The 27,041-nt window shown below is 41.1% G+C and overlaps 3 protein-coding genes across 6 annotated transcripts in view; all 3 read right to left on the bottom strand.

Annotated features, from left to right (window-relative positions):
- Nucleotides 1-1,918, bottom strand: part of tiam2a (TIAM Rac1 associated GEF 2a) — an 86,131-nt gene extending 84,213 nt beyond the window's left edge. Inside the window, exon 1 of the mRNA XM_019348757.2 lies at nucleotides 1,881-1,918. The gene's annotated coding sequence lies outside the window, so the exon portion shown is untranslated. The remainder of the gene's footprint in view (nucleotides 1-1,880) is intronic.
- scaf8 (SR-related CTD-associated factor 8) lies at nucleotides 486-24,972 on the bottom strand. Of its 3 annotated transcripts, XM_019348759.2 has the most exons (21): nucleotides 24,776-24,972; nucleotides 23,765-23,848; nucleotides 19,870-19,963; nucleotides 8,551-8,595; nucleotides 8,278-8,439; nucleotides 7,815-7,971; nucleotides 7,586-7,713; nucleotides 7,299-7,475; nucleotides 6,863-6,942; nucleotides 6,648-6,759; nucleotides 6,419-6,550; nucleotides 6,150-6,259; nucleotides 5,832-6,025; nucleotides 5,617-5,717; nucleotides 5,294-5,407; nucleotides 4,984-5,140; nucleotides 4,537-4,667; nucleotides 4,199-4,361; nucleotides 4,073-4,120; nucleotides 3,733-3,954; nucleotides 486-3,633 (listed from the first exon to the last, which is right to left on the bottom strand). In XM_019348759.2, the coding sequence occupies exons 6-21, from the start codon at nucleotides 7,891-7,893 to the stop codon at nucleotides 1,895-1,897; spliced, it is 3,687 nt and encodes a 1,228-aa protein (XP_019204304.1). In that variant the 5' UTR covers nucleotides 7,894-7,971; nucleotides 8,278-8,439; nucleotides 8,551-8,595; nucleotides 19,870-19,963; nucleotides 23,765-23,848; nucleotides 24,776-24,972; the 3' UTR covers nucleotides 486-1,894. The 3 variants fall into 3 exon arrangements, with proteins under 3 accessions (XP_019204304.1, XP_005477716.1, XP_005477714.1); XM_005477659.4 differs by lacking the exon at nucleotides 19,870-19,963 and having other exon boundaries at nucleotides 4,199-4,340; nucleotides 24,776-24,971; XM_005477657.4 differs by lacking the exon at nucleotides 19,870-19,963 and having other exon boundaries at nucleotides 1,113-3,633.
- A 519-nt stretch (nucleotides 24,973-25,491) lies between these two features.
- LOC100699833 (connector enhancer of kinase suppressor of ras 3) overlaps nucleotides 25,492-27,041 on the bottom strand; it is a 44,689-nt gene continuing 43,139 nt past the window's right edge. For both annotated transcript variants that reach the window (XM_005477656.4, XM_019349025.2), the window contains one exon: nucleotides 25,492-26,909. In XM_005477656.4, the coding sequence (XP_005477713.1) occupies nucleotides 26,709-26,909 (201 nt within the window). In that variant the 3' untranslated portion in view covers nucleotides 25,492-26,708. The remainder of the gene's footprint in view (nucleotides 26,910-27,041) is intronic.

The following is a 27,041-nucleotide window of genomic DNA, read 5'->3' as shown; positions in this document are numbered from 1 at the left end:
AGCCTTCTTTATTCGTTTCCTTTTGTTGTGTGGATTTTTTAAATTATAAAAAATATATACAGTCGCTGTGAAAAGGTCTCGTGTTGCGTCTGCATGGATGTCTGCGTTGCAGTGTGGAATTCACCTTTGTCCAGTCTGTCGGGTCTCAAAATGCTATTTTGGTATTTTGGTTCTCTAAACTGATTTTTGTGATAAAAACAGCTGTGAAGAACGCAACCTATGATTTCCTCGGTTTAAACGACTAACACGACTCAAACTATTTGTCTTAGCTTCATGCACGTGTTGGATCTATCATGGGTTGTGGTCACGTGACCAAACCCAGGTGCGCTCCTACTGTTACTGTTTGATGAATAGCGGGTGGGTGGTGCTTGAAATGTTACACACTATTGAGATGCAAAGAAATCCCGTGAATTGGACTTCTATTAATCCCAAAATAATGATTCATGTCAGCCTGAATGGGAATTCATGACAGTAAGGAGTGAAAGTCTGATGCACCTTGAACTTTTATTCAACATCACAACTCCTGTAGTAGACATTTGGTCTGAGAGAACAGCAGACTATGAATACCTAGAGGTATGTCTCAACAGAAAACCACTACAGGTATGAAATGAACAAGAGAAGACAGGAAGGTTAAAACATGGCTACAGGCCTGCATGCACAGAACAATGGAGGATATATTGTTCTCTAGGTAGGCGCCGCACAAACGGCGCAGCCACCGTTCAAACTGTAGGTCAGTCAATTCTGTGCAGGGAGCGTTCTTTTCAGAGAGCTGTCTAAAGCAGAGTTGCACGCAGTCTGATGTACATCGCACAGTAGTGTTGGATAGCATCGTGAACGACAAATCCAGTCAAAAAGGCACAATCCCATCCTCAACAGTCACCCAGCAAAAAGCTTAGGGAAACATACAGGCTGAAGTCCTCAGACTAAAAAAACTACAAGTCCCACGGTTGCATCCAACAAAGTGCTCTGTGGATGGATGGTATAGCAGCAACTTGAGTTACAAGAACATCAAATCGACCGAAGTGACAGCACACAGTGTGTGTGTGTGCGCGCACGAGTCTGTAAAGCATTTTCCACTGGTCCTGGGTCAGAAAACAGTCCTAAAGCAAGTGTTTTAAACAGACAAAGCATGTTTATTTCAAACTAAAACAATATGCAGCCGACATCAGAACATCCCTCTGCTCCTTTTTCTTTTTCTTCCCCCGGGCATGTAATGTTCTGTTTGTGTTCACTGGATAATTAGAAACAAATTACAGACATTTATTTCGGGGATACAACATTTTCATGTTTTCAATTTAAAATGTTCATTTTTTTTTCCAATTATAAGCAGCTGTTCTGGTTTTAATGTATGGAGGCCATTTGTTCTGCTCAGGAGAAAAAAAAAAGAAGAAGAAGAAAAAAAAAAAAGCATTGCAAGACACCACAAAAGCATTCATTGAAAACTTTGCAGTAGCATTTTAAAAGAAGAGGAGACAGAAATTGGGCCAACAGCTGCCATTTTCAAGTATATCAATCCGTTGTCGAACAGCCAGGATTTCTTACTCTCTTCCATAGGAAGGTCAAAGCTAAATTTCCCCATATACAATTGAAACATTTTGGCAGGCAATTTGATAAAATTCACCAAGCTCATAATTAAAATGGGTGGTGTGGCATTACAACTTAAAAAAAGGAAAAAACGAAATAAAATACAAACAAAAGTCTCTATCCATAAATCAGCTAATGAGCCTTCTATTTAAGTACACTGGTTTCTGTGAGGATAAAATCATTTGATATCAGACAGTGTGAGTCAGTATTCGTCATGTCCCGTGTGGTGGTGGTGGTGGTAGTTTGCTGACATGAGTACAGAGAAGAAGAGACAACTTTACAAAATGATCTTTTACCTACTGAGTGATGATTATGTCCCCTCAGTGTCTGTGACAGTGTCTACCACTGGCAGACTTGCAGCATCCTCCACGGGCTCACTCTGATCATTGTCCATCTCAGGTCCACTGACCCCCTGCGGTTGGGACGAGGAGGGTCTCTCTTGTGACTCCTCCTCATCCTTCTGTCCACTTTTCTGCTCCTCCGCAGAGTGAGTCGTATCTTCGGGGGGGCTGGCAGCTTGTGTGAAGGCCATGGATGAGTCCTGGGACGATGCCTCAGCAGGTGGGGAGGCACGGGTAGGGGTTTCACTGTCAGAAGAACCAGTGGTCTGAGAGGCGGACTGGGCTATAGGCTGGGATGGTGAATCTGTGTGTGGAGAAGTCTCTGGTCGTGGCGACGACTCTGACTTTGGAGGCGCCTCAGTCAATGTGCTCTGACCTTCGCCGTCAGATGATGGGTCATGCGAAAGCGTCGAGGGTGTCGGCTGTGCCTGGGGGGCCTCGGATGGAGTTGGGATTTCTGATTCAGGCTCGGGCATGGAGCATGCTTGGCTCTGTGATGGAGGAGGAGACCTGATCTGAACTTGAGGTGCTGCCTGATTCAGACCCAGCAGAGGGAGCTTGCCCTGAGCTTGAGGCAAAAGAGGGGGCTGGAATCGTGACTGAATCTGAGGGTTCAGTTTGAGCGGAGCAAGCACTTTGCCTTGGTTCAGTGTCAGGTTGGGATTAAGAGGTGGAGTTGGTAGAAGAGGTGTGGGCAGAGGGAGAAGGGGTGCTGAGCCTCCACGTTCGCGCTCCCTCTCTTTGTCATGGTCTCGCTCGCGTTCGTGTTCTCTGGTGCGGTCGCGGCCCCTGTCTCTCTCGCGCTCCCTCTCGCGGCTGCGGCGGTTACCATTCATCTCCCTCCTGAAGTCAAAATCTCTTTCATCTCTATCTCTTTGCCTGTCCCAAGGGCGTCTTCTTTCATCTAAGTCTTGATGGAGCTCGCTCTCAAAAGGAGCTGCGGCATTACCACTACGGTTCCAAGCCTGTGGCCCCCCAACGGCTCCAGCATTTACAGAAACACCAGCCGCTGTCCCGGGACGGTTATCAAAGCGGTTGGGGAAGTTCTGCCCAGGTGTGGGACCAGCCTCCGGGAAGCCCTTTGGACCACCTGGGGCCTGAGGGCCTCCTCGCATGCCATCACGTTCATCAAAGTCCCCTCTGGCTTGGTTCCAGCGGTTATCGGGTGTAAACCCTGCAAGAGCCTGCAGACGGCCTACGAGGCTAGATCTGGCTGGCTGAGTACCTGGGGTCTGGAGCAAAGGTGGTCTCACGCCTGCTCCTGATCCTGCAAGGGGCTCCCTATGCTCTGGGGGAGGGGTCCGCAGCAGGCCCGTGCTCTGCTTTTCCATCGGAGGAAAGCGGTAGTCCTGGTCTTTGCCCTCGTCAGCTCCAGAGGAGGACTCCTCTTCTGTTTTGGGTGCATTTTCACTGGTTATGTTGGGGGGTCGGTGGAAGGGGTCCAGCTGAGGGAAGGGAGCCCTGGGGCGGGTTTGAGCTTGGATTGGACTGTCTAGGAGGCCAGGAGTTTGCTGGGCATGGGCCTGCTGCATGAGAAGCGGGAAGCGAGCAGCGGCTCCGGGTTGGAGCAGGTTGGGGCGCACATCCAAGGGCAGCAGGCCGGGCATCCTCTGCCCACTCAGTCCAGACTGATGCAGGGGGTGGGTGAGGGAAGCTGTAGGGTGCATGCCCAGCAGACCCATTCCACTGCGGACAGCATTCTGCATGCCTGGAGATGAACACAAGTGCAGACAGAATTGTTACAAAAAGGAGACATAAAAATGAATACTAGAAATAAAACTATTCAAACACATTAACGATCTGTCACCTTGCAGTGTGAGCTCTGCAGTAGCATCCATTCCCTCTGCAGACTGTGTTTTCTCATTAGCGGCCTGCTGAGTTTGCACTCCCACTGGGTTGAACACGGCAGCTCCTGGGATGGCTGAGGGCATGAAGCTTCCTGGGATGGTGCTTGTTGGAGGAATCATAGCACCGAATGGTGAATCCTTGACAGCATCTTGGCTGGAGGCCACTGAAGGCTGAACCAGAGCTACAGGTAAAAACCAAAACAAAACAAAAACATATTAAAACCTGACGGTCTAATAGGGAGCTCCACTTTTAAACTCACATCCAGGTACCGGTCATAGGTGAAGCATATAGATACTCACAGGCAGATGCTGAGGCCATTCCTGCTGTCTGAGCAGCCTGCATGAAACCTGGACAAGAGAGAATCATTTGTGTAAGCTGGTCAATTTTTCTTGGCCTCATCTTTTTACAACATGTGCATTATTTACCTGGCGGAGGTTGTGAGGCATTGAAGCTGGCCCTTATGAAGGGTGGCGGCGGCCCATAACCTGGCGGAGGTATGCCCATGGTGACAGGGAAGGCAGGAGGCACCAAACCGACCGCACTGGGAACTGCCTGTGCAACTGGAAGCTGAATACGAGGGATATAAGACTGTAAACAAAACGCTGTTAAAAGAAAAATAGTGTAACCTCCAAGTTTTATGGTTCACAAATCCTTTAACACATTTCAGCGACTCAAAGTTTCTTAATGGTTTAAAACAGTGTACCGTAACTAATCAGAATCAAATCACAGTGTAATCCTTTTACAGTTTACAAGCAGACTGTACCTGCACTGGCATCATGGTAACCTGCTGGTTGAAGGTCTCGGTTTGCGTATTAGATGCTGCTGTAGTCTCAGTGCTTACTGGCTGACTTGCAGCTTCCTTGGCTTGTTCAGTATTCTTGGCAGCTTCCCACTCTGCAGACACAGACCAAAAAAATGAAATGTTAACAAATACTGTTCAATTATTTGCTTGGATTAAGGAGTTTAGTACTTTCTTTCCAACTCAATCTTAGTCTTCACCAAGTTTTCCAGTGGATAATAAATAAAGGGAATGGGGCAGAGAGTAAATTCACTTAGATGATGAAATGCCAAGATTTGTCTGCCTGGATAACTTATGTTTTCATCATTTGTGCACAAACCCGCCTGTTTGTCCTACTTTTATTTCAACAAACTCCGCCACAGAATTAACAGAGCCAGAGTCTGTGCCAAAGAAAGGCTCGTTTCCTCTTACCGTCATTGACCGTCTCCTGGTCGATGATTCCTCCTTCGGCAAAGCCATCCAGGTCATCCAGCTTTACCTTCTCCCAAGGTATGTACGTGACACCCAGGTCCACATCCCAAAACTGCTTGTACTCCTGCTTTACACCTTTGTTCAGAGCCCACGCAATCTGGATCAAAGACACACAAAAGGTCAAGATTATTATTATTGTTTTTTAATAGTAGCTTCTTGTAACATACAACCATGTGCACCTAAATCTAAAGCTTCACTGTTTAGAACAACCAAAGAACACAATGGAATAAACTGTATAGGTAATGTGGACCTTGATGATCTTGGAGCCAATCTTAAACGTTCCGGTGCTGAGCTTCTGACGGGCACGGTATGCATCCTGCCTGTGGACCATACAGATGTAGGCACACCCTCTGGGAGGGATCATCTGCAGAGAGACACGAGGACAAGGGGAAAGAAAGATAGTAAGACAGCTATTTAAAAGAAAAGAAAAAAAAAAAAACAGAACACAGGACAGATCATTAGGAACAGCTACAGTAATGACAGGCTTGGGCACCGTCATTACGTTTTTTTTAAGAGATCAAAACTACACACTGCAACCAAATTAGAGGGTAAAGGAGGGAGAGGTCTGCTTACGTTGATGGACTCAATCTGGCCAAACTCTTCAAACAGATTGGTGAGGTCTTGCTGAGTGGCCTTTTTATCCACCTGGCCCACCCACAGAGTTGTGCTGCACACTAGGTAACGAGACGGGGGGAAAAATAATGGGACTTTTACTCATCAGGAAAAAAAAGGTTTGCAGGTGGTATAGTTAAAATATTTAACAGAACCCAACAATGACTTCCTCTTACCACTGAGAGTCTTTGACCGTATGGGAGGAAGTCCTTTCTTCTGCCGCTCCTTCTCTCGTTCTCGGGCGCGTCTCTCACTAGAATAAGACCGCGAGGACTTCCTCTTGCGATCTCTAGAGCGTGACCGCGAACGTTTTCGATGCTTGCGTTTCCGTGAGCCGGAGCGCGACCTAGACCTTCTCCTCTTTGGAGACCTGAGGAGAGACAATGCCAAACCTTTTGGGAATTCTCTCCAGACTGACTTTTTGTTATACTAATATTAAACCCTGAGCGTGTTCCTTTTAAACATCAAACCCAGTTATCAAAAGTCAAACCAACCTGGAGCGTGACCTTGACCTTGTTCTAGACCGTGTGTTCAAGGTCTTCTTCTCTTCAGCCTCAAAGATCTCCTCTTCCATCCCATCCGGGCCTTCATCTAGATCCATGTCCTAGAAAACCCATGGGTAATTTCAGGTAAAGCCCATCTCTCGAGCTAACTAATCATTTAATGCAGTCCTGCTTTTAGACATGCATTTCTTTCCAAATATTAAGTTTATACACCACCCTCTAAGTTAGTGTAAAGTTGCAGTAATGGCCCACAGGCATACCTGCTGCTGGTTGTCTATGGAGTCGTCGATCTTATTCTCTGGCTCTGGAAGCTGAGGCTGGCTGCTGCTCTGAGCATTCGAAACTGAGTTCTCTTGCCCAAAGATCGAGTCCTGCCCTTCTATGTTCATTGCCTGCAAAAAAAATGCAGAATGCAAGTTGTAGCAAATCATAAATCTAGAACAACCGTAATGTTGAACTAAAAGGCCGCTCTCAGTGTACGTGCTCTACCTTCTGCTGATGCTCCAGCAGCTGCTTCTGAAACTGCTCCAGGTTTTGCTGTTGAAGTTGCTCAGCCAACTGATGGAAGAGGGAGCTGTTAATGGGCTCCGACACCATGGGCCTGGAAGCAGTCAGCAGCGTGATTAGACACAAGCTCTCAGGTGGAAGCAGCAGAATCACTGTTAATGAAGGACTAAAACAAACGTCAAACACACTGAACTCACAGTTGAGATGTTGAGCTGTCCTTTTTAGATTCTTCATTACGCTCTGAATCGTTTCCAAAGTCAAAAGGACCCAAAAGTTTCTGCAACAGAAACAAAATGTGAGTAGAAATAAAGAGAATTCAAATGCCTTCAACAACATCCATGCATGCCTACACAAGACCTTTGACTATATACATACAAAATTCCACTAACATTGTGTTTTAACTCTTTTAAACATTTCTATTTAATTTATATAAGTTTTTTTTAAAGAAACCGTGTTTTGTGTTTCAATGAATGGAAATGTTTATGCAAATATGAAAGAACAAAAATCCAATAAAACCGGTGCTGCGTTTAGATGTACATATATACATGGACCCAACTCAGAAACATAACGCCTCCAGCTCTGGCTGCCACAGAAGCATAAAAATAAGCTCACAGCTGCTGACTGCAGCATTACCTTATTAAAAGAGGAGACCCTCTGCTCCAGGGGGTTGAGGCTGTTGGCAGTAGCTGCGGCAGTGAGCTGAGCTGTCAGAGCTTGCAACTGCACCACGAGGCCAGCATCCAAGGCCTGCAGCAGGGACGGTTGGGGCTTCTGCTGCTGCATCTGCAGACTCTGCACCAGCTGCTGGAGCTGTAACAGACGACAACAAAGTAAGTTAAACACCTTCTTACTCTGACAGCTACACAAACTGCACATGCTGCTCTGATGTAAACACTTTTTGGGAGGATGTGTTCACTTACCTGTTGCCCCTGGGGACTCTGCAAGATCTGGGCCACAGCAGCCACAGTGTCTGTGTTGGTAATCTGCGAAGCCCAGTCAGGCAGACCCTGCACTATGTTGGCTGGAGTGGCCGGTGTAGCTGGGGTACCTGGATACACAGAGAGAACCATGAGGTCGTTCAGATATATTAAATACCACAGTAGCAGTGATTAGAAGAGCAAATCTGAACTTTAATGTGCTTCTACTGACCGGGTGTAGTGTTATTGACCGGGGCAGCACTGCTGGGCATGACAGGTGTGACACTGGGAGGAGGAATCCCCGCTGCCATATCCAACAGAGGCTGAATGATGTCACTCTTGAAAACCGCATTCTTTTGCCACAGATTCAGGACTCTCACAATCTTACTCTGCAAACAGCAAGCAAGACACAGAAAATGGTGACAAAGCAGCAAAAGCAATGAAAGGATGCTTTGGGGGAGGACCGAGCTAAACGAACATATTTGGATGACACAAAAAAGATAAGACAAATTATTTACTCAAAAACATTCTCTCAGACACATGATCTTTAAATATTTTTGTGACAAATCAGAAACGAGACATGCATACTCATTCACAAAGATCGCACTCATTTGAACGCCCTGCATGTCACAATAATGTCCTGAGAAATGAGAAGCCACATAAAGGAACAGAAAACCTATTAAAAACGGTCTAACCTTATCATCTGAAGGGCAGCGATAGAGGTGCTGGAACGTCGAGATGATATTCTTGCTGAAGCGCGGAGCAAATACGTCCTTCTCTGTGCCAAACTGGTGTCGAGACTGTCTGACAATCGAGTCGATGACATACAGCCCTGGGACTTTGTATTCTGGCTTGCACTGTCGAAGAAAGACAGCTGGTGTTGAGATATATGAACAGCAGAGCAACATATGAATATCTCTGCACCCGACAGGGTGTGGCTCATGGTTCCTAATTAAAGCATAACTCACCTTCTGTATGAACTTCTCTACACTCTGGACAACATGCTTGTAAAACTGAAAGTAAAGCAAAGAGAAAAAAATATTTTGAGTGGCTTGAACAACAACATCGCAGAGCACAGTAACAAAAGGGAAACAGCACTGGGGGTTAAAAAAGTAAATAAGACTGGATGGAGGCTCTTAAGTAAATCCTCTTATTTCCCCGTTCCTCAGATTTACAAATTAATGACATGCACAAAAAAGAAAAAAATAAATAACTGCTTCTTTTTTTTTAAAGCTTAGTTCTATTAAAGGAGGATACAACAGACATGACAGATGGAGACAGCATCATCAGTCTCTTGTGGATTTAAACAAGAATTCAAAAACTCAAAAGGGCCAAGTAATAAAAAAAAATTATTTTACTATCTGCAACAATGTGGCTGTTATTATTTATGTCTGTGAACAAACATCGCAATTACTGCACAATATAAAGTCATGAAATTTAACAGCTTTGCAGACGAGATCAAAATTACAGCTGAGGACGGGAGTGAGCTAACTCATGAATGCAGATTAAACACTGTGATGATCACACCAGCCTGCAGGACACTCTGGAGTTAGACAACTAGTTGCACTACTAGTATAACCCCGGTAGAGTAGATTATTCTTCTATAATGAAAATACAGACAAGTGACAAATTAAAGGAAAACCCCTAAAGACTAAAAGAGCAGAGAAACAACAAATATAGATGCTTTCACACAGTCCACCGTATGGAACAATTAGGCACTAACACACCGAGCAGAATGCAAAGACAAACATCTGAATGAATTCAGAGGGTTCATCTTCTTCCAGCACAGACATAAACAGGTCCACATTCTATGACCTTGATGACTGTGCATTAGTGTGATATGCAAGAAAAAGCAGAAGAGCAACACTTCCTCAGGGGAGAGTGTCAGTGCAGGGCAAAATAAGACTGCATCAGCAAAAACACTCCATCAACACCCACACAGAGGAATATCGCTCGTGTTTCCCACAGATTTGAATTCTATTTCTGGCGGTGCCGGTGTTGGGGCAGGCACACACTGGTAAGGAAACACAGGATGGGAAGAGCGATTTATCTCGCATCTTTATTTTAACACTATAGTAGTTTACACTGCCACCCATGGATGGCATAGTGGATTATCTATGCTGGAACTTCAAGAAATCTCACATACATTTCTGTAAATTAACATAAATGAAAAGCTAGAAGTATCTTAGATTATTTAAGCTGATCCAAACACCAGAATGTCAAATACTTGTACTACTCTGAAACTGAAAAGCTCTTCCTTATTAACAACTTACACCACTTAGATATTTTGGCCTGCACAGCTGGAGCCTATAAAGATGTGCCAGTGTCAGGACTGCGATACATGCAGGCCACATTGACGTTTTTACTGCACAGAAAAAAATATTTGCCAAACAAATTTTTTTTCTGTGTTTACTCTTAAGAAAAAAAAGTAACAATGACTAAAAAAGTAACAATTTTTTTAAGTGGTATTTAGTTCAGCCAAATATAAAATCCAGGTCAGAAATATGAGCAAAATCCACAGTTTTCTGTTAAATAAACACACTCCTTGCATTAAATGTATGCAGACCACTCCTGCAGGTATACAACACAGGTATAACAACAAGAACAGCAACAGTCCTGACTTGTATAGCCAGTACTGCTTTTGTACGAGTTGTCCCAGGTTTGTGCACCCTGTGAGCCAAACTGTTTAAAATCCATTAATGTTTACATACTTGCGTACAGTCCCCCAAAAACTCCCCAAAAAACCAAAAGAGCAATAATTCAAGCTACAGGACCTTATCTGAGTAAGCAGTAAACCACCCTGGTAACTACTTGGGATGAGGACAAGCCTGTCCTGGCTTCAATTAAAAGGATCATGTTTTTAAAGGACAGTTAGGCAGTCTTGTTTGTAGTCTAAATACAGGCTAACGGTCTGCTTTGGTCTGTTGATGGGATGTCTTCCTGCGTTACCAGCACTAAATTCTTTGCCTCCCCCCAAATTAACCTGCACATTGTGAGCTTTAAGCCCCTTTTCCCTGAAGTACCTACTCAGATTAACTCGCCACGACTCGACTTGGATCGACTGCTTTTACATTACAGTAGAGTACAGCTTAAATGTGAGTGGTCCTTGTCATAGCAACGCTGCTGAGCGTCCTGTGACGCATTTCGTATGCGATATGAACGCTACAACAAAGGTGGACGTGGATCGCTGCTCGGTCTGTGGCTTTTCATCAGACTTGGGGACCACAGCGTTGTTTCAAAAATGGCGTTTTTGATTTTCGGGAACGAGACACTCCCATGACTCATCAAGTGACACCACTGACCAACCAATTGGTGGCATGCAGTCTGATGACGTCACATTTTTGTACCTGCTCGGGTCACTTGGTACATCAGCCGAGCAGTACTATTTTAGTACCTGGTACCAGGTACTCTGACCTAATGGAAAACCCAGAAACCTGTGGCGAGTCGATCCGAGTAGGTACTAATGAAAAAGGTGCTTTAATCTCACAGAGGAAAAAATTCATGGCATGCACAGGAAAACAATTTCATAAATAAATCAGAAATGTCACAAATATGCTTAATATTGAGAGAAGAGAGATGGGTATTACAGTGTTAGCTTTAGTTCTACATTTAAATCATTAATTTGTACTTGCCTTAATGGACATTTTTGTCTGAGCTGTTTACACTTGAAAGTAACAGCCTCACAGGCTTTTCTAATTTAAACAGGCAGCATTTCAGCGCTTTGGCAGTAAAAATATTTGCCAGTTGGGCACCTTCAAATGTACTTTTGAAACTCTGTGCAGCACTAAAAATGACTTAGTTTCATATAGAACTTTTTGGTAGACATGACTTTGTGTACCCATCTGCAGCAAAATCTCTTCATATCATTGACATCTATAGGTTAACTACACAGATGCTAATGCTAATATTTTACTCATGAATGTGTATGGACGAAGATTAAGTAAGAAGATTAAACTTGAAGATTTTTTGAATCTTTCTTGTGAAGTTTAGATATACCAGTGCCATGTTAAAAAACAAAATCCTATCAGGAAGCTCTTTGCTGGGGCTCAAAGATCTACTACTGACTCAGTATTTTGTATATTTGTACAACTGTCTCTGGAAGGAGTTTACAAAAAGACCACAAGTACAATGAAGTTGTGGTTAAGCAAATGAAAGGGAGCCCTTCGCCACAAGTATTTACACAGCCTGCTAAGAAAAGTCAGAAGTTCTAGTTAATGATGCAATTCTGCAAACAGCCAGTAGGTGGAGTCAAAGTACAGCAGAGGAGCTGGTCAGATGATGTTTGTTTTGTGGAGGAGTGATTTCAATTACATAAGTTCAGCTGCAGTCAAAGTTAAACTTATCTAAGGTAACATACCATGTAGAGCTTTTTCTAAAACTGCCAGTATTTTTTTTTTTTTAAAGTCATTAGATATGATACAAGTTAAGCTAAACAAACAAGCTGGTAGTTTTGAAATTTTACCAACACATAAAGCTGCAATCTACAATATTCAATATATACACATTACACATACACAAGGGAAAGTCAAGCTGAAATAAGTCCACAAGGAATTTTCAGGACTACAAGAAATTTCTGTAAAGTATGAAGACTTAACATTGTGTGACTGTGAGAACTGCAGTACACCATTTGCAAATTCAAACTTGCAAACAAACTTTAGAAACTTTATTCATTCACTTTAAAAAGCAATCTTCAGACTAGTAACTAATTATTTTTACTTTATTTTTAATAAAAAGTAACTGCACCCTGGAAACAAAGCATGTCACCTTTGTTGTTTATCTTAGATTAATAAGTGTGCACACTGAGTGACAACTTTGACTTATGGCAAGTACACGTAAAACTACGAGTACTGTAACTCAACTACTATTGCCATTGTAACACTGGGCATACGGGATCAGCTTTCTGGGGATAACAGAGGGTTTCAAGCCCTGTTTGAAATGATGCCATTGTTCCATCAGCCCTGCAGAAAGACCAACTATTTCCTCCTTAAGAGTTCTGTCTCTTGCGATTATCTACTACAAGAATTAAAACCTGCATAAAATAAGCTCCTCCAATGATCCAGCAACCTGCTGGTGATGGTTCTTCCCTGTAATCACTAGGATCATAAGCTGTGTTCAGCTCTGTCTGTCTGTCAGGAATTGTTGGCTCTTGGCTCAGACCATTTAAACTGTTTAGAGGGGACTTATTTTGTGATGCGACGCCGTAGGGAGACCGAATGGAAAATTCCACATAACGAAATGAAACAACATTGAATACTGGCACCAGGACACATAAACAGTCCTTTAAAAGATTCCATTAGAAAGGAAAACTTGGCTTGGTGAATAAATTAACTGGGCTTTTCTTCTTCACTCTATTATTCTGCTGATGATGTATTGATATGTTTTTCGCTGTACTTGTCTTCTCCCTGTGCTCTCCTCTAAGGTCTCTTCCTCCTTCCCCGTACAGTAAAGGCAGACACTTCCCCTACGTGACCCTTAAACTGTAATTTAGTTTTAACAACAACAACAGCGGCAGCAACTTAACTAATGAGTTAGGTTGGGTCTGGGTATGAAAAGCAAAGACAACTGTCGTGAACATTTAGCAGCGTCAAAACAGTCTTCTTCACAGAGATTCTCCACCCTTTCCAGAAACCCTACTGAGTGCATACTTTCACACCAAAGAATAAAAAAAACAAAAACACATGCTCATACATAACCTGCTGCAGTGTGGACCAGTCTCCAGGCAACTGATCACACACTGCACAGGCTGTGTGTGAAAGATATGAACAACACTACCTGCAACTGGTACTGAACTGCACTCATCCTTTACTTCTAGACAGAAGACATGAGCAGCACAGTAGCATCACTATGAATATCATGGTTTGTGTCCGTCTATAGACATTTAGATAGTACTGAGTAAGTAAAACACAACTGCATGTTTCTGATCAACAGATTATGAATCTAGGCAAGTATGCAAACACTGTACAGAATTATGTACTACTGTCATGATACTGTGAACCCCCCCACATTTTGAAAGTGCTCGATGGAATAGAAAGAAACTGAAAGGAGCAAATTACAGACCATCGTGCAATCAGACTACACCCATCTTCACAAGTATTACAGCAACTACTTTAAAAAAGTTTCTTTGACAGCACATGATGATGTGAGAGTGAGAAGGACTGAGACAAAAGCCAGAGAGTTAACGTCCCACTGTGCAGCCTATCCCTGCCATTCATGTTCAACCTTGTCCACATATCACATAATCTAGTCAACCACCATCCATAATTAGTGGACATAAGTGGATACATATTAGCCGAACAGGTTGTGAAATAAGTTAAAGCCTGCCTGGTTTTTTCTTCACTTTTTTAAACCTCTCGTTCTTCCTGAGCCGTTTTATGTTTGTAAAGCTTGATAAATAACTGTGAAGCACTTTGTAACTCTGCTAGAATAAAGGTATTACCATTTATTATTAACTTTGGTAACCTGCGGATGTAATGATGATGCAGAAGTGTTTTTGCCCAATATAAATGATTAGTTTATATTTAATCTGGCAAATTTCTTCATGAGACAAAGTGATAAGGTGGCGCGACAGAGGGATCGTTTAAGCAAAGCTGCCATCTTCACCACGTTTAACAGAAATGTCGTTCTTCACTCGAGGCCCCAAACAAGCATCGGCCACACGTGACAACGCGTGGCATTTCACTGCAGTTATAGAAACCAGGACATAACCAATTCATACTTCCTGAATGAAACGTCTCTCTCAAACCGACGACTCAGCAGAGAGCTTTGTGATTTTCCATGTCAGTCAGGATCATTTTGGCTGAACTTAAACGTTTTACAGCACTGAAATGTAGCAGTGGAAAAAAACAAACTGAACGTGTTTATTTTGTTAATGTGTAATTATATTACACCAGCAGCCACTACCTGCAGTCCTCATAGAAACACCACCTTAAATTCTGCAGACTTTTCTGCCACTGCAGGGTCTCGAATATTATCTGTGATGCAAAGTGTCGCACTTTTCAGCAAGATTTAAAACATAATCCATTTAACATGGAATGTGATGAATGCTTTCATGTAGCTCTTAGAATAAACACTAGATATTTGCTTGGCCAATTTTTTGCTTCATTCGTGTAACATGTGTTCAGATTTAAAGGGTTTCTGTCAGACTAGTTAACCGGTCTAATTATTTTCTCTCATTGAAACAACCTGCAAATACTTGCCAGCAACATAATCCAATTTCTACTGCTTCTTTTTTTCTTCTTCCAACATATAAAGAGTAACTTCATCTCTTTGTATTTAGCAGTCACAGACTCAAACAGACAATTAGAAATAAAGAAACAAGATAAAACCCATTTAAAAATAAGTTACATATCTAGTATTTTCTAACTGGACTCTGGACTTTTCAGATTAATATCTTTAAATTTCCACACTAACCTGAGATGACACGTAAGTGACATTAAAATCCACTGTTAGAAAGGATCATCGTGCCACATTTATAAGTATAACGTAAGGAATTTTCCTCTGCTCCTTTACTGTCTAACAGAAGTATTTTTAAAAGCCATAACTGATCCTAGATCAGTGGATCTATTACACATTTATTCAATGAGGCTCTCTGCTGTGTAGAAAACATCTGGTTCGAGCCTATTAGGAGACACATATCCCTTTGGGGTTTGTGTCAGGGAGGGCATCCGGGGTAAAAATCTGCCATATCAGACGTGCACAACTACCTGCTGTGGTGGCCCCTGAATAAGGGAAGAGCTTCTATAACTGGTCCTCTATTAGCTCTCATAAAAGTACCCATGCTGGGTACAGCTCACTGAGCCGTACAGCTTAAGGGTTTGAATCTGCCCCTGTTTGTTTACTGTGTCTGTCCCAGCCTTCCTGTCCACTCTCAAACTGTCCTGGCATTATACAAATATTCTAAAAATAAAAATATTCTAAGAAAGTATCCGAGTCGCTGTGTGTGACTCTAGCAGCTAATGGCATCAAACTGAGAGCAACTCAAAACTTCATAAAGTAGATGTTAAATTTCTTGTTTGATATTGCAGCAAATGCAAAACCTAAACGAGGCAGCACGTTTAAGTTTCAAACATCCATTAAAAAAAGGAGAAAATAAAAAGTGCATCAAAAGAGTTGCCAATGATTCCCAATAAAAGTTTTAAACACAAATTCACATTTTACAAACAGCATCTATAATTAATCTTACAGCTTTCATAGCTATATAAATCTGAAGTATCCTGTAGAGTAAAGCTGAACTGAACGCGATGTGAAAAAAACGACACGAAATTCTGAATTTTCCAGATCAAAAATTGTTGTGTAACATATATACACCGAACGGGTCGGATTTTTGCTAAAATTGGTTAAAAACCCAAACAAACAAATAAATAAATAAAGGAGTAGACATGAAGCGATCATAAGCTGGTCTTGATGTTTTTCTCCAAACAAGAAAAGGAGGAAACAGATTGTGTCTGCATCCAGTTCTCAGGAGCAGGCAGCAGCAGCCTCGAGGGCCGGGGTCCTGCAGGTTTTAGATGTGTCCTTGATCCAACACAGCTGGTTTAAATGGCTAAACTACCTCCTCAACGGCCGTTTCTCAATTCCCAAGTACGCGAGTACGTACTCGCGTTCTCGGTGAGTACGTACCCGCCAAGAACGCGAGCACGGACTCGCGATATGTACAATTGGAACACCTGCGTACGTGATGATGTCACAGGTCCGGAGTTTTTACTGCCGTCCCCTCTTAATTTAACTGTGAGTAACATGTGATGAAGCTTAACTTTAATCACAGCCAAACCGGTTTACTCAGGAACAAATAAAACACTGAAATAAACCAAACATTAACATTTAGAAGTGATCTAAGTGACTTATATATCATTTTTAACCTCAGTAGTGAAACCTCTATTAATAAAAATAGTGTACATGTACATACGTGTACATACCTTAATAAAAACAAGCAGGTGAGATGTTAGAACGCTTTTATTTCTATTCTAGTGAACACTCAATACTATAGACAGCTGCTGGAGTTTCTTTAACCTGAGTAGTGAGAAGACCGCGAGTGGGGGGGGGGGTTGAAAACGATGTGCCAGGAGTCCGCTGTTGAGTTTTGGACGAAATGCATTCTGGGATATTTAGCTGTACCAAGTCCACACCGATGCATGCTCGATAAAACGGGCGGAGCGAGAACACATCCGGGACTTTTTCGCGTTCTCGGCTTGATGCGTACTTCGAATTGGAACAGTACTTGGTCTCCGACTGATGACGTATCACGAGTACACGAGAACGCAAGTACGCACAAGTACGCATATTGAGAAACGCCCAACATGTCTTGAAGCTCTCCAGAGGCCTGGTAATGAACTTATCATTTGATTCAGGTGTGCTGACCCAGGGTGAGATCTAAAACCTGCAGGACACCGGCCCTCGAGGCCTGGGATTGGCCACCCCTGTTTTAAATGGTTTCATCCAGGAGTTAAAGCTGTATCATATTCAGGATGTCAGGTCATTTGAACTCTTGTTGACAGAGTTGGGACCATATCTGAAAATGGAGGGGAATCATTTAAGAGAGAGCCGACTGACCTGGAGCAGCATCTAACCGTGCGTCTGAGGTTAAATAGGACTATTTTACCATTTCCATCTCATTGTGTTTTCAGTAACAGTGCACAATTTGAATTACGAGCACACCTGTTGTGAAATGCAGCGATCTGATTGGTCAGATCTGTTTATTTGGATCTGAAAAATCTAAAAGATGAAGCCTGATTCCAAAATAAATGCAGCAAATTCTTCCAGTGAAATTACAAGGCTGGATGTCAGTGGCTGGAAAATGACTTAAGATTGGGTCATTTTAGGTCATTCTAAAAAATATTTTCAACTCACAAAATATTTGCATCGATTTTATCGGTTGTATCCTGTAGTAACTACTCAACTATCCTACAGCAACACTTGTGTGTGTCATTTCCTCAGACTGCAGAGAGGTTCCTAATTATTCCTGATCAGTCCTAACCTGACACACACTGTTATAGGTGCTGTCAGGTTAGGTTACTTTTAATATTTAATTTCTTTTTGGGTAAAATAATGGTAGTTTGGTGACAACTGTAATTTCTGCACCAACTTATATTTTAAACCATTGCTAAAGGTTGCTGTTACAGTTCTTGTATTGCTACCTTGCTGCATTTTAGTACAAACTGAACTGTGAATGAATGAAATATAGTTTATGTTGCAAATGAAAGCCACCACTTGCCTGTGGGCCACACAGACGCTTGGAATTAAAATAATCCACTGACTAATTCATTTCACAATAATCTTCACAGGTAATTTTAGGTCTTAAAGGATTCTGTGCAGACGGGGATCAGCATCACTTATTGCATGGTTTAAAGGGGAAGTTTCAGAGATTTTTTTGTGTTGAAAGCTTTCCTTTTCCTGGTGGAAGTATAGACAGACTGATACACACAAACAACACTAAAGTCAAAAATCACAAAGAAAAGAGCGAGACATCTACAGCTGCCGGTGGGCAATGCCAAGTGGGTCAACACGAGTAAAATATAGGCAACCTACAAGCGTACACAGACTGTCTGTGTAAGTGGAACCCGGCTGGTTCAAAACCATGTATTTCTCTCCTACTTGTTGCTAGTCACAGACGAAATGCAGAATGTGGTAAAAACGCAGCATTCGCTGTTTTGTAGCAAGTCGCCAGTAGCTGTGCACCTTACAGGTGTTAACAGTTTTACATTAATGCCACGCTTTCATCAATTTTTAAAAAACTTGGCTGCGAAAGCAATTGCCTGAACATGTGTGAGTCTGTCAGGCTGGTTAAAGAGAACATTTTAGAGCAGCTGACGATCATGAGTTAAGGTAACTCTTCCTCCCTTTTCCTTTTTTAAAGTGCAGGACTGTCTCTTCTTATCAAAACTCAAGTTATGCTTAAAAACAAACTAATATCCTGTCTTTAATCATGCATCCAATTTCAATATATGGAGAATAGTAACAATCCAGTAAGGTTAAGTGCTCTTCAGATGCAACCTTACTCTGATTAACAGCTCAGGCTTTACTGCCCAATAAACCAAATTAAAGATTCGGTGCTGTGTCCACAGGAAGAGTTTTCTGTGCTGGAAGTTTCTATTTCACAGTGAAGTCCGTTGTGCAAAAACACTTAAAGTGCACCGGGTTGGAAGATGCTAAGTTTCTGTAACACTGCTGTTCTAGTTAATGTCATTCCTCTTACAGAGATCTACACTAAATAATAGCAGAGGCGAACGTAACTCTGGCAGTGACTAAAAAGACCATTTCTAATCTGGCTATGAATGAAGAACTTTTAGAATCTTCATTCATTTTGAATGGCAGCATAAAAACTGCTGCCTGTGGACATCAATCTCTTAGAAATTTGTGCTGAATGGGTAACATGATAACAAAGAATCTGAGATGTAATATCAGATGCTTTGTTGCATCATCCCGGCTGGTCACATATGCATCGTTTTCCATTTATTATTTCTGTTTATCACATACAAACGGGTGTTGGCCGTTTTGAAATGATCAGCAAAAGTACAGCGAAACATCTAAAATCACGTGCCGTCCTATCTTACGGATCAGCTTCAGCACTGAAGTACCATCATCAGTCTAGTTTAAGCTCTCTCAGCTCTCCTCCATCTGAACATGACTCAACAAGAAGCAACAGCCCCAACCTTTCACTCAAATCACCTTCTGAAATATGTAGATTCAACTGAATTTCTCAGTTATTTTACACGGTATCATGAAAAAGGCAAACTTCCTGCATGTACAAAAGACATAAATTAAGACTGCTTTGCCAGTACATGGATTTACAGTTTTTAAACTGTGAACCAGACAAACCTCAAGCTTCAATGAAATAAATATAAGATTCTAATAAAAACTTAGTCTTGACATGTATTGCTGGAGATAAAAGCACTAAACGTGTATATTTAATGTTAAAGGACTTATGCAGTTTAACTGTCCGTGAAGCTAAAGATCAACATTTAATAAGTCACTGATGGCAACTCGTCTGTTTGGCTCCTGAATTTAAACCCAAAGCTAACGAATTTCCGCTCCAGCTCCATCCAATAGAAGCAACACAGAAGACTGACTTTAATTAACTGCACCAAACACAAATATCTTCAAATAACTCATGAAGAAAATCAACAAGACTGCAACTTCAATTTGAAAAACAAGAGTTCAAAGCCAACATCGACCAACGCAAGACAACCAGAACAGCAAAAGCTGTGCATCTCTGGGTGTGTGGGAACAAATTCAGTTCAAATTATTTTAGTCTTCTTCCATCTTCCTTGTGAAACAACCCATACTCCTACCTAAGCTGGTTAGGGATTCTCTTATCTCTTTGTAACTCTCTCCACCCCATCCTCCTGCTTCACTTTCAGTGCTTTGGGGGAGCTGGGAGAGCTGCTGAGGGAAGGGGAAACGGGTGTTATTCACAGGTAACACAAGGCATAGAAACACCACAAGAGCAGTTCCTTTAGAGTGCAAACAGGACAAAGAAATATAACATGAGAGGACTTCTGTTAAAGGCTGGTGTCCTGAACTCAATGTGGCAGGCCCCAAATTCAAATGACAAAAAAAATCACTGTCATTTTGTAAAGAAGGAAACTGTGTTTTGGTCCTTGAGTATTTCATAATAAGATCAACTTTAAGCAATGAAGTCTAAAGAGAATTTGTTAGTGACTAATGATCAGCGATGCAAAAGACCCCCCGAATTATAGGCACAGTGTGCAGGATACCAGCCCAGCATGCAAACTATAAAAAGCACCGTTCTGGGAAAACACTTTTTGCCCACTTTGAAAAGTAAAAATGACCTTCACCTCTTATAAATCATCTATATATAAAATTAAGTAATAAAAAAACAAAACAAAAAAACAGCAGCATTTCTTTGGGTTTCAACTGATTTTTTTTTTTACTACTAAGATTTCTCCAGATGTCGAGTCTCATTTTCTGCTTGGGTTTTTAAGACACAGATTTTGTTGTGTATTGGCTACATGCCATGTGTTAAGGCCCATTTATCCCCATGAATCATCATGTATTTATGATGCACTGACAGACCTGTAAACAGGAACCAACATGCAAAACTACTAAAATATAACAGTCCACCTGCAACATGAGGACGGGCAGTTACTGTTGAGTAAGCAGAGTGAGACTTTTATTGCTATTTGTTCATTTTGTGACATTAGAACTAGTTACAAATTCAGCTAAACTAATAATTGTCAAGTGAAATACAAGTACAAGAGTTTAAAGCATTTAACAGCCAACCAACCAACAACCAACTACTTTTAACGACTATGCAGCTATGTATGTGTCTGCACTTTATTTTCAAAATCAGAAAAAAACTACAAAATAAAAGCGGAGGTTGGAACTCACAGTCCATTGTAGGATTTTATTTTTCCTCCATCAAATTCTAGGAAGTTGTCCATAGATTCAAAATCAGATAGCAGTAAGATATATTTAAAAAGCTAATTTGGTTGCATCCCGCAGTGTAACTCACTATTTCCATGACAACATTACACTGTTTCCCACACATGAAAAAGTATTCAAGCTCAATCTCAGTGGGCAGAAACGCCACCCAAAACAAATTTGCCGCCACGTATCCTTTAATTTAGCCAGATTAATAAGCAGCTCTACCTTTATCAAATTTAATTTCAGCCTAATTATAACACTCGGCTCGTTATTATGAGATGCGAATACTGCAAACAAAAATAAAAAACAAGTACTGCAGCTTTTACATGTGTACCAACGAACATGATTAGGTCAGAATAACAACTGGTTGTGTATCACTTTTAGTCAGAGGATTTGCAGTTATGGTGTTACATCATAGGAAAATAATGATCAAAAACCAAAGTAATTAGGCAGATGATGTGAAGCTGCATTCTTTTTTAAATCTTCCACACCTTATTTAATGCTCACGCAACACAAACTGCTGACTGAAGATTGTTCTGTTTGTTGTAATTGTGTAAAATACACAAAAAACAGGACTGGCTTATGCTGGGATCGGTCTACATCGAGTTTTTATCTGTTACAGTGATTAGGCATTTGTAGAGCCTTGACCAAGTGATGTATCAGACCGCAGATCAATCAAAGTCAGCAGAAGTGACGAATTTGCCCCAGAATATTTAGCACAGTCTATAAAATCTGGAGATTATAAGACACAACCAGGATATACTAAACTTGTGATTGGCAAGTTGTTAGCCAATGAAAATGTTCACAGATTCACAGTCAGGTCCTGATCTCCTCATTCATCATATCTGGTTTTAAACCCGTAAGATAACAAAGGCTAAAACGCTCATTTTAAATGACGTCACAGTGGCAAGCTGCTGTAGTCTGAATGTGGCTTAATACGCTGTTGGCACCTAATATGTTTTACCTTAATGTTTTATGTCTAACATCTGTTTTATTTAGAATTATAACCGATTTACTCAAGGCATCCTATCTATATTTTCCTGACCACAAGAAGTGCTAAAGCCGCCGTGCACTGCTGTTGGCTGCTGATATGTTAATATACGTAAAAACTGATCAAATGCAGCCTTTCTTTTGTATGCACAGTAACATATGTAGAATTTCCAATATATAAAAGAAATCTGTTATCAGTTTGTAAATTCAGCCATGATTTCAAATAACAGCAATAAAACAGTTACCGCGTATGTTAAAATAACTTCGATGAGTTACAAAGCAGACTTACATAAATAAAAATAATGATTTCTGGATTTAACTTTAATTCCCGAGTTTCTGATACTGTGCACGCTGGCTCACTGCTTACTGCACAGGAATGAAGCTACTGTTAATCTTGTCACTAACATCTTTGCCTTTTACACAAAGAAAGGTCAGTTTTATTAAAAAACTTCAATAACTCAAACTAAGAGATTTATAAATATAGATGGTGAAAAATGTCTCTTCAAGCTTGAAAATTTTATTTACCAATAGCCTAGCACATAAATTAATTTTGTGCAGTAACAGACAACGTAAATATGCAGACATGCGAGTTCTAACATTAACTGAAGCAGGCAAAAAAATCTCAGTGTGATCTGATACATGACCCGTTTTTGAAAACGGAATAACTCAACGTCACTGGGTTCAGTTACCTTTCATACACTCAAAATGTTAACTGGTACTTTACCATATTCAACACATAACAAAAAAATGTCTGATTATAAACATACTATAAAAAACTACATAAATTGATCAAAACCTATAGATTTGATTGGTGTTCAACTTTGCTGAAACTCACTGTTAAACTGGGATGTTTGGCTGGCGAAGTACTGCACCCCTCTAACCGTCATATTTCCCACACATATAAATCAATAAAGTAATTTCTATTGCATGAAAAAAAATCAATAAAAAATTTCTTACTGCCTGAAGGCTGATGAGAAACCATAAAAGGTAGCAGAAGAGCAACACCTCATTTATTTTTTAATTCTTAGGTAATTCAGCTTTCCTAGGCTTTTATTAAACTGTGCTATTATTAAAAGTTATGCAAACACCACGCAGTTTTACAGCAGAGCAGATGAGTTGTACACACTGCTGATGAGTTTATATAACCCTACATTTCTTTGTAGTTTATCCAGTAAACAGCATAAGATTAAAAAAAAAAAAAAAAAGCAGCTTCTTTTGGCTGCTCTCTTATTCACATGTTGTCATTACAGCATATTTGATTTGGCATATTTTTACTCTACATGCTGTTCCTATGCAAAAATGTATGTTTCCCTTTGTCTAGAATTGGATGTCTTACGTGTGTTAAGCCAAAGGGCATACAACCACCTGCGCTGCCATTGTAGTAACAGTCAACATTTATATTTTCATCTTTATTCCTTTAAATACCAATAACCACATATTGTTTTCGATGCTTCAATTTGCATTAAGACACAGTTTTGCATCATTTAAAGACCAAACCAGAATGAAGGCTGTGACTGAAGATGAGCTGAGAGTAAAAATTCAATTTTGGTCCCACATTTCCTTTACCATCTTCATACTGCATAACATTAACATACCACAACTTTAGTGAGCTGTGACCTAAATTGAGATTCATTTAAAAATGACTTGAGGCCTATTCTACCGTAGGAGTAATTCAACAAAACTAGAATAATGTTGGTTGCTAGACCATGCATATGTTTATATTTATTGGGAGCCAAGGAACAGTTCTCTTTAATAATCATGTCTTTATTCCTCTATTACCTGCCTCATCCTATAACACTGCATACTTACTTTTATAGCCTTTATTCCAGACTTGGTGATCTGAGTCATCTTGGCCTTGGAGATGGGGGGCTTGTACTCATTCAATGAGTACAGCTGAAATATGAAAAGAAGAAGACAGAGAACAGCTTGTTTAAATACTGAACTGAAACCACGCTCCAATAAGAACCGTAAACTGTCACCCAACAGCTTTATAAATGAGCACCCCCCCCTTCATCAACCACAAACTTTAATTAACAATTTACAGAACCTTAGCTTTCGCTATCATGGGGCTCAGAGAGACACCAAGTTCACAATAAAGCGATGTCGGGGGCTTGCCTCTGACTCAGGCATTTGCGTTGCTATCGTCATTAAAACAAACACTCGCAATTCAATTGCGGTGAATAGTGGAATTGATTTTTTTACTAGGATTAAATGCAGGTGTTATTTACAATGATCATCATGCTAAAGCAAAGACTTCGTGTTATGTAGACAAATGACGGCTGCGGTCTCCGCTTGGAGGCTTCAGATAGCTAAGGCTAAACTTAACAGTGTGGATATGCGCTGCTACTTTGTTTAGGTTGCATACACCAGGAAGCTAACTGTAATTTAGAAAGAACTGATTCCTAATCATTTGTTGTTTCTTTCCAAGGTGAATGAGGGCTACTCTGTCCATGTTCACATCAGATAGTTGGCTCACAGTTATAACGCAGCTCAAGCGGCTTTGCTAATTTGGAGCTAGCTAGCTAGCTATTTAGCGCTACCAGCAGCCGCTGGGTGATATTTGTTCACAGAATTTAACCCTGATTAGGGCTGTACTAACAAATTCACTCTCTTCTTGCATGATGTGTGGACAGTTTACACGAACTACACACTCACTGACTTTACGTTACCGCTGCACTGCTATGCAGAAACAGCGGCCTTGCCAAACACTACCCTCTTCTTTACTAAGATGCTAACATTAGCCGACTAGCTACCGCGACTGTGAATTAGACAACATATCCTCAATATACTCAGATCTTTTAGCGAGAATCTCTTACAAACCTCATTGTTAAAGGCTTTGACCGCCTCCATAGTGTTGTATTTCGACTGGCAGACCACAGTAAATATTTACAAACGTCTCCTCGATAACCGGTTAGAGGCGTGCATGCCCGACGCTTGCTGAGATGGAGGAGACTGCCAATATGGCGCATAACCTCAGCGGGGAATGTGGAGAGAAACCGGCGACTCCTAGCGTCAACGAGTCGTATCAGACAAAATGTTGGTGTATAATGAGACCTGATATGATGTGTGGTAACGGTGGCACTGATAGAAAACAGGAGGCTGAACTGGAGGCAGGACTGGTGGCAGCTGAAGATATTAAGATTTGTCATTGGGACTGACCACAGTGCAGAAGATTAGGTTAGTGCATCAGGGGGACAGGTTGGGCGGTTTGGAGACAAAGTTTGGGATGCAAGGCTGAAATGGTTTGGACCGATGATGCTTTGAAGAGGAGGGAAAGTGGTCAAGTTGGACAAAGGATGCCGAGGATGGAGCTGCCAGGCAGGAGGAGAAGAGGAAGACCACAGAGAAAACATATGGATGAAGGAGTACATGTTTAGTATGACAGAATGCTGCAGACAGGGGAGATGGAGGTAGATGATTAGCTGTGACACAACCCTTAAAAAGAGCGCCTGAAGCAGTACATTATAAAACCTCTGGAACACATGGTTATCAGTGGTGACACTCACTACAGGAATCATACAAAGAGGCTGGGAATGTTCACTTTTCTGACTTTATTTTCCTGTATACAAACAAACACTTTCATTCCAGAATTAAAAACAAACATCACACATCCCTTCACAATTATTTACAGTTTTTTTTAACTTATACAACAGATGAAACATAAGGGGGAAAATGCCTCTGTATTCTGGTAGGTCCTGCCATATATTAAAATCCTGTTAGGCCTGAGGTCTCCACACCTGCTGTGCAGTCACATAATGTCTGAATTTATTCAGAACCATCCACTTATCTAACTTGTACCAGGTCTTTCAGACTTGTTTCTATGATTCCAGGAGAGTTTTCCTGAGAGTTATACTTAATACTGCTAAATCCCCGCTTTACTTCAATATACTGTATGTACAGATGTTATCAGTTATAAAGTCTGTCACATTTTAGACAAGATTTTGTCTCATACTGTCAATGTTCATGGGTAGAAATTACAAAAAAATAACCAGTGTAGCTGAAATAATTTAAAAAGTTTGTTTTGGTTTAGAAGATTTAAAAAAAAAATCTTCCACAAAAAACGAGGCAATCGCTACATTTCAGCAGTAAATTACATTACAGTCACATGAATTTGACACTTTTGAGTATTAAAAAAGAAGAAATTCTGATTTGAGACCAACATTTATTCTGTTAGTGCAGGCCCTAGTGTTCAGTCAGCAAAGTCTTCCTAATAAGCATGAATATAGTATTTCTAGGGCGACGACATACACACATTATTGAAAAAGCTTCTGTAACACATGTGTAACAGGCACTGAAGGTGCATGGCACCAATAACTGACTGCGAATAGTTTAAAAACAACAAAATTCACTACAGATAAATTCAAAGTGTTTCCATGCAGAGAACAACGGAGACATCATTTCCATGCACTCCACTGTTCCAAATATACAGTTTATGCATAGGTTCAAAAAAATGATAAAAACAAACAGCTGTAAAAATTGCTAAACCTACAAATTAAACATTAAAAATAATACTAGGACACATTTCACATTTTAATGTGTGCTGCTTATCCTACACCGTCTCCACATGGAACTAAAAAACTGTTGGTTCATCCAGCTACTAGTTGAAAAGAACTTGAATATAACCAGAGTTCTCAAGTGAATAACCAACAGCAGTGTGTGTGTGTGAGTGTGTGTGTGTGTGAGTGTGTGTATTTGATGTATGTGACTGTGAGGTCCTCAGAGTCCGAACACCATAAAAAGTCAGGAAGAGTCATTATAAACTGGTCTCTACCACAGGAGCGGCTATGACCGACGCTTCAGCCTTTGCGGCCTCTGACGCCACCTGCTGGATGTGTGTGACACAGATCTCCTGCACCAAAGGTCCGTTGGCCTCCTTCCACTCTCTGAACTTGTCTGAGGTAAGCTCCGGGTCCGACAGGATCTGTTCTATTGCCTGCAGGTCCGCCTCTCTTGCCTGGGCAAAAAAGTGAAAAATTGAAATTATTTAACTGTATTTTTTTTGTAATTCACAAACTAAAAAACCTTCAATTTTTTTATAACGTACTGTGATGGAATAAAGAGTCAGATCCTTTCTAAAGGAGGGAGG

The sequence above is a fragment of the Oreochromis niloticus genome, linkage group LG19, assembly GCF_001858045.2.
Source record: "Oreochromis niloticus isolate F11D_XX linkage group LG19, O_niloticus_UMD_NMBU, whole genome shotgun sequence".
Lineage (NCBI taxonomy): Eukaryota > Metazoa > Chordata > Actinopteri > Cichliformes > Cichlidae > Oreochromis > Oreochromis niloticus.
This window is presented reverse-complemented; position numbering and strand designations above follow the sequence as displayed.